Raw genomic sequence first — 7,067 nt, forward strand, 5'->3', positions numbered from 1 at the left:
CCCACCCTCAAATATGGCTGCTAGGGAGCAAAGCCCCAGCTGGTCCGACACTTGGCAGGGTCTCCTAACCCGTCCGCCTCGAGTGCCTTGTTTTTTTTGTCCGACCACCTGGGAAAAAAGCTAAAGAAGTATTGCTTAGGGCCTGCAAGCCACGGAGCGACCCCATCCCCCACCCCCATCACTGCAAATCCATCCTTCCCGGGGCCCATCTTGAAAACGGTCCTGTTATGGAGGCCTTCGGTGTCTCGGGTGATCCGTCCCGTTTCGAGAGGGGAAGGGACACCTGATCTCCATCCCTCGCGCGCTTCTTTTGCCTTCCCGATAAGCAGACTTGACCAAGAACAAACAAGGCCAAACGCCTCAACGCACGGGGCCCCCCCAGCTGGCCTGACATCCACGGCCAACACAAGCGACATTTGCTCCCCCCAAACCCCCACCCCCCGCCGCCTGCATCCTCCCGAGGACCAGCAGGGAGGCAGGAACTATTCTATTCCTAGCCCAGGAGTCCTAGTGGCGAAATATAGCAGGCCTCCCATATCTTTGTCTAGAAGCAGCACCAAGAGGCAAAGGGCCGGTCAAGACCAGAAGGCAGGGCAAACCCTCCTGCCCTGAGGCAGAGGAAGGCTCCCAGCTCGTCCCACAGAGGCAGAGGGATCTCTGCCGTCTCACGAAGCGGTGGAGGACGACCTGGTGGAAAGAAGAGGCCGAGGCACCCTCCTCCAGTCCGTCCATTCCAAAGGGCAGCCAGCAGGAAGAGTGTCCCACCGCCGCTTTCTCCCAACTCCCCTCCTCCTTTCTCGACGCTAGCAACTACCGTTTCTCAGATAAACAAGTCAAAACAGCTAACACACCTCTTCTTCTTCTTCTTCTTCTTCTTCTTCTTCTTCTTCTTCTTCTTCTTCTTCTTCTTCTTCTTCTTCTTCTTCTTCTTCTTCTTCTTCTTCTTCTTCTTCCTCTCCTTCTCCTTCTCCTCCTTCTTCCCATGCACGAAGCCATCCCGCCCCCCAAGGCAAAGGATCCAACCTTTGCGGATCCAACCTTCCGCCCCCCCGCCCCCGTCTGTACCTTGCTCCAAACGTAACGCGCACCGACATGCACATGTTGAGAGGTAGAAGCCCACCCCTGCCTCTCGCTTCCGATCCCGGAGGGAGATCCCAGCGGGAGAAAGTCATTCCTTTGCCGGGACCGGACGCTCGCTTCAGCAGGCAGCGAGTTGCAGCAAGCCGGTCGCCCGGAAGAGAAGCCTGCCCCGCTGCCGGCTCCTCCCTCGGTGGGCCCTCCTTGGCATGTCGATTCTAGCAGGGGTCCCAGTGCTGAGGGTCACCAGAGGCAAAAAGCCTAGAGGACGCTTAGAGCAAGTCCCGCCCCTGTGGCTCAGGTCCATTGGCCTGCTGAGGAGGGGGAGCACCCTGCTTTCATTGCAGCTGGTCAGCCGGCCAAGCCTATCTGCGTTGCTTGAAGCCCTGCGAACCGTCGGGGCCCAACGGCTGCCGGATCACATTGCTGGGCTGCCTGGAGTCTTCTGGCTGGGAGATCCTTGTGGGCCTGGGGGAAGGAAGGGGAAGAACACTCAGTCCAGCTAAAAGCTCCCCCCAGGGGGCTCCGAAGGAGGGATGAGGCCCAGATTTCCGAAGAAAAGGATTGGTGGTCCAGACCCAAGGAGGCCCGGGACGAGATCCTCCTTTGGGAAACCAATCCCCTCAGACTGAAGACTGACCCTCGAAGTGGCTTTCTGAGCATGGGTCAGGATTCCAGCAGTCGCTCTAGTTAAATCAGGATTCTCGAGCCAAACTTCAAAAAACTCCAAAGGATTCCTTAGAGGCAACATACTGGCCCTGTATGAAGCCACCTCTGGCACACGTCATTTACAGTCCCCTGTGACCCTGTTTCCCCCCTTCCCCCCGGGTGTCTCATAAACCAATTGAGCACCTTCACAGGCTGGGTGTCATCAATCACCTTTTCCAATTAAAGATATTTGCTGGCAAAAGCTCTGGTAGTTGAGCTGCATTCTTTTAAAGAGAAGAGTTGGAATGTACTTTCGCTTTCAAATGCTGCACTGCTTTTCCAGATTTCCTTCCTCTGCCCCCACTTTTTTTTTATGGCAACTACTAAAACGGGCATAGGGGTGTTTTATGAGTTGACCGTACGCTTCTCTCCCCTCTTCCCCCAATGGGACAAAAGCCTGAGCTGGCAGGCCCTACATCCTCATCTTCTGGCATGGACAGGATCTTGGCCTCAGGGCAGCAGAGACCCAGAGGTCAGAAGGAGAGCAGGGCAAAGAAATCGGGCGGTGGCAGCAGCGCCAGGACTCCCTTACCTGTCAAGGATGGGCTTTTCTTGCTCCTCTTCCGGGCTAGCGCTGCCCAGAATCCGCTTCCGGGCCTCTGCGTATTCGGCCTCCCTCTGGGCCAGGGTCTTCACGGGGAAGGCAGGTCGGCTGGTGGAGTTGGGGTTGGTGAGCACCCCGTTGCTCGTGGGCCGCTTTAAGATCCGGATCTGCGGAGGCGGGCCCGAAGGAAGACTGTCGTCCTGAATTACAATCGGCACTTTGGGGGGGGACTTGGATTTCCTGCTGTAAGGAAGCAGAGGGGGAGACAATATTTTAATGCTGTTGGCCAACACACACACACACACACACACCAGCCCTTAGAACCAGGGGTCTCCAACCATGGCCCCTTTAAGCCTTGTGGACTTCCTACTCCCAGAGCAAAGCTGGCTGAGGAATTCTGGGAGTTGAAGTCCACCAAACTTAAAAGTGGCCAAGGTTGGAGACCCCTGCTTTGAACTAAGAGCCTCTGCCTCATCACCGAAAACGCAAGGCACCAGGCCAAGGCTTATTCTCTTGGTTGCCGATCAAGATTTTCTGACTAAATCAGCAGAAACAGGGCTTGGAGGTTCGAGATAAGATTCTTTAAAAACAAAAATCAGAACGCCACTGATTTTCCCAGCCCCGCCAGAGCCGAACGCTACCGAATGATTCTAAACAGTCTCACCTTTCTTTTTGGCTGATCTTCAGCTTCTTCTCCAGTCGTCTGTCTATTTCCTGCAAGGCAACGTCAAGTGGGTCACGTTCCATCCCTCTGGGGTCAGACACCTGGCAGTACCAAGCGGCAAGCCGGGCCCTCCCTTTCCCCGGCAAGACAATGCCACCGTCTCGCCATCCGTTGCTAATTCGTCTTTGAAGCATCAAGAGGTTCCACAGAGAGAGAGAGAGAGAGAGGAGAGGAGGAGAGGGTGGGAGATATGAGGGGAGAAGAGGGACAAGAGAAGGAGAGATGAGAGAGGGGGGAGAGATGAGAGGGGAAGAGGGAGGGAGAGGAGAGATGACAGAGATAGATAGATAGATAGATGATAGGGAGATGATAAGAGGAGAGGGAGAGATGAGAGAAGGAGAGATATGAGCAGAAGGAGAGATGAGGAGAGAGATGAGAGGGAGAAGGGAGAGAGGAGATGAGATATAGATAAATAGAGAGATAGATAGCTATAGATAGAAGAGGATAGATAGGGAGAGAGAGGGGGAGAGAGATGATAGAGATAGATAGATAGATAGATAGATAGATAGATAGATAGATAGATAGATAGATAGATAGATAGGAGGGAGAGAGGAGAGAGGAGGAGATGAGAGAGAAAGGGAGAGATATGAGAGGGAGAAGAGGGAGGGAGAGAAGGAGAGATGAGAGAGAGAGAGAGAGAGACAGAGAGACCCTCTCAACCCTTTGCTTTTCAGGTGGAGGAAGCCAAGGCCTTCCCTGGGAAGGGAGCCCAGGGTGAACCTTATCCTCAGCCCAGGATCAAAATGGGCTCCTGCCAGGCATCGGATCCCCTAGCAGCTGCGCCTGCTGATGCTTTGCATTTGAGCAAACAAGCGAGATAAAATTAGAGCCCGGGTGGTTGCAGGTTGCCCCGATCGGCAGCAGCTGAGAATCAGACGGACTTCTCGGCTAGAGTCCCAGGAGATGGCGCGCCTTTGGCCCTGCTGACCAAGACCACTTCCAGTGGCGTACTTACCATCATGAGCACAGTGCATGCCTGGCCATTCTCACTGTCAAAACCGTGGGGAGGGGAGTGGGCGGACGTCATCATTCAAGATCGCTAACCAGAAAGATGAGAATCAGTTCTCCGCCTTGAGACTTGGGGGACCATTGCATTCTAAGCAAGCGAGGCCACTAAGAGGTGGCCCAACAGCCTGGCCAGTCGGCTCAACTCTCCCTCTGCCAGGACAGCGTCCGAGGGCGGCGGGTGGGGGGGTCCCTAGAACAGAGACGTGGTCCCAGCTCACCCAAGGCTACTTTTTGGGGCTGCTGGCTCTGTAGGAAATAGTTGCTCTGGTGGCCCTTCCTTGATGGGAGGCCGTCCTGCACTAGTTTTGCAAGAAGGGAGGCTTTCCCTTAGTAGCTTCCCCACTGACGTGTGACTGCGTTTTGCTTTGTAGTCCAAAGTCTGGAGGGCAAGTTAATCTTTGAAAGTGAAGGCAAGCTCGCTTGGGCTGAATGAGTTTTCTTCTCCAGCGAACTCCAAACACGCCTTGGTAGATGCCCATCTTATCCAAGTGGTTCATTTTACAATTGGCCAAAATTGGGCTCTGGGTTCGGGTCAGATCCGCCTGTACGAACACCGCCATTTCCTGTGTCGAGGGTGGACCCCCTCTCTCTCCCTGCTGAATTTCATTCAGAGAATGGATTCTCCCTACCGCTGCACCCCTCCCCCCATTAAATGATCTGCGGCTGGTAGAAGCAGCCAAGCCAGCCAGCATCTTACTCCAAAGTTATTCACAGAGTGAGAGGGGTGTGTGTGTCAACATAAATGTAACAAATAAGTACAGTCACACAAAAAATTACAGAAAGCAACGGCGACATTCGGTGAGAATAATTGTGCAAGGAAGGATAAGGCAAGGTGATTGCATCGGGTTATTAAGGGAAACAAGCGTGGCACTAAATGCATTAGCCAGGAGGGAATGCACACCAGGATGGGGAGCGACTGTCAAACCTGCATGGGAGGTTCCAGAAGTCTGAAAGGCAGCGACGTGTACATGCGCACATACACAAGAGAGACCCCAGTTTGTGTCAGACCCCTGTTCTAGAGGCTTCTCTGCCCTTCATAGTCCACTCAAAAGGGTCGGGTAGGAATTGGAAGTGGCAGGCAGGAACGCTTGCATCCCTAAGAGACGGGTTGTAGGAACATAGCCACCTTCCCTTTGGGGTCCTGGCAGACAATTGCTAAGCCTCCCTCCCTCCCTGGGAAGGACGGATGAGGGTGAGCAGAGGGTGGGGGTGCTTTTGGCTCCTGCTCTGCAGTCCTGGGAAGAAGGAAACAACCGTCCAAAGCCATGCAAGATATACCTTCTCAGGTATATCACCTGCAAAGGGCACAGAGGTAGAAGCCCCCCAAAGGGGCGGCGCATAGAAACCAGCATAGAAGCCTGGAATGGAGGCTTCTCAGGAAGTTACTCCTTTTACATTGCCGGCAGTCCTCGACTTACAACAGTTCATTTTAGTGACTGCTGGGAGTTACAACAGCACCAAAAAAAACAAAACAACCCAGTGACTTGCAGACCATCTTTCACACTTCTGACTGCTGAACCACAACCACAGGTCACGCGATATTCATTTGGATGATTGACAACTGGTTCGTATTAATGCCAATCGCTGTGTCTTTTGTGTGTGTGTGTGTGTGAGTGTGATGCAATCGCCTTTTGCAACAAGTCAACAGGGCAAGTTAGATTCCCTTAACAACTGCGGCAAGGAAGGTCGTAAAACGGGTCAAAAACCAAAGCCTCCCTCGACAACATCCAGGTCGGGGCACCATGGTTGGGTCGTAACGTCGAGGACTGCCCTGCCTAAGCCAAGGATTTCCTCCCTGGCTCCAAAATGCCGTAGAAAGTGGGGCCTCGGGGGCCCTGCCAGTGGATCTGCAGGCAGATATGCAGGCACCCCGTCCCCTTCCAGGGATCCCTGCAACGGGGAGGCGGCTGAGCCCCGATTGCGGAGCTGCGGGAGGACAGGACAGAGGAGGACAAGCGATCCAAGGGCTACGAGCCCCCCGGGCACAGAGGCTCTTCCGTCTCCTCCCTCGTCCGCAGGCGGAAGGGCTCGACTCCGCTCCCGGCGGCCGCTTCTCCATTTGGGAAGCGGCCCCGACGGAGATCGGCCCCTGCTCTGCTGCGGAGGGCAGCCCCCCTCCTCCTTCGGGCGCTCGCTGTCAGAATACAGAATGACAGAGCAGGAAGGGACCCTGGAGGTCTTCTAGTCCAACCCCCTCCCCGCTAAAGCAGGAAATCCCTCCCTTGCAGAAGGCCGAGAGGCGATCGGGCTCTGCCGCGGTCCCTCCGGAGCCAGGAGGACCCGGCTGTCCCGCCGGCGTCGCAGCCTTTCCCCCGGCCCAGAGGGAGAGCCGGTGGCTCGGAGACCACGTGTTGGGTGAAATGGGGGCGCGGCCCCTTTAAGAGGCCTAAAGAGCCTCGGCCGACCCGGGATGCCTCGCCCACCCCCCGCCCCACCCCGCCCCACCCCCGCCCCATCCCGACCTCGCCATCCCACCCGGCGGGACGGGTCCGCCTCCTCTCGGGGCCCCGCTCGGACTCGGCGGCGTTCGGCGGGACTCACTCCGCTGTCGGCCGCCTCCTCCCAACTCTCGGCGACCTCCTCATCTTCCATTGTAATGCCCCTCCGCCGCCAGCCCGCCCGGAGCGCATGCGCGCGGCGCCCAGTCCTATCCTGTCGGCGGCCGCGGCCGGCCGGCCCCACCTTTGGCGTCGGCTCGCGCAGACGCGCATGCGCCGGCGGCCCTTTTTCCCGGGTCGCTTCTCTATATAGAGCGAGGCCGGCTTGCCCGGCTGCCGAGCGAGCGCCCCCTGCAGGGCGACTTCATACCCGGCCATCTAATGCCCGCCCACCTTAGAACAGCTCATCGGGAGACGCCCTGGAAGGTTTTTTGCGCATGCGCGGTTTGCGCTGTCAGCCCTCCCAATAGCGCAAATTTTTCGCGTCTCGGCCTCGCTCCGTTCACGATCTCCGGGCTGAAGCGGGAGCGAACGGGCCCAAATACCAATTCGCGGGGAGGAAAGCAGG

At 56.4% G+C, this 7,067-nt stretch overlaps 1 protein-coding gene across 5 annotated transcripts; it reads right to left on the minus strand.

Annotated features, from left to right (window-relative positions):
- Positions 1-988: 988 nt before the first annotated feature.
- SZRD1 (SUZ RNA binding domain containing 1) lies at positions 989-6,758 on the minus strand. 5 transcript variants are annotated; one of them, XM_026715744.2, is made up of 5 exons: positions 6,603-6,738; positions 4,009-4,092; positions 2,994-3,043; positions 2,318-2,572; positions 989-1,545 (listed from the first exon to the last, which is right to left on the minus strand). In XM_026715744.2, exons 2-5 carry the CDS (start codon positions 4,081-4,083, stop codon positions 1,443-1,445), a joined length of 483 nt encoding a protein of 160 aa, XP_026571529.1. In that variant the 5' UTR covers positions 4,084-4,092; positions 6,603-6,738; the 3' UTR covers positions 989-1,442. The 5 variants fall into 5 exon arrangements, with proteins under 5 accessions (XP_026571529.1, XP_087771124.1, XP_026571531.1 ...); XM_087914998.1 differs by lacking the exon at positions 6,603-6,738 and adding an exon at positions 4,280-4,362; XM_026715746.2 differs by lacking the exon at positions 4,009-4,092 and having other exon boundaries at positions 6,603-6,758.
- Positions 6,759-7,067: the final 309 nt, after the last annotated feature.

Source organism: Pseudonaja textilis, chromosome 18 (assembly GCF_049901715.1).
Source record: "Pseudonaja textilis isolate UNSWEBS1 chromosome 18, rPseTex1.2, whole genome shotgun sequence".
NCBI classification, from domain to species: domain Eukaryota; kingdom Metazoa; phylum Chordata; class Lepidosauria; order Squamata; family Elapidae; genus Pseudonaja; species Pseudonaja textilis.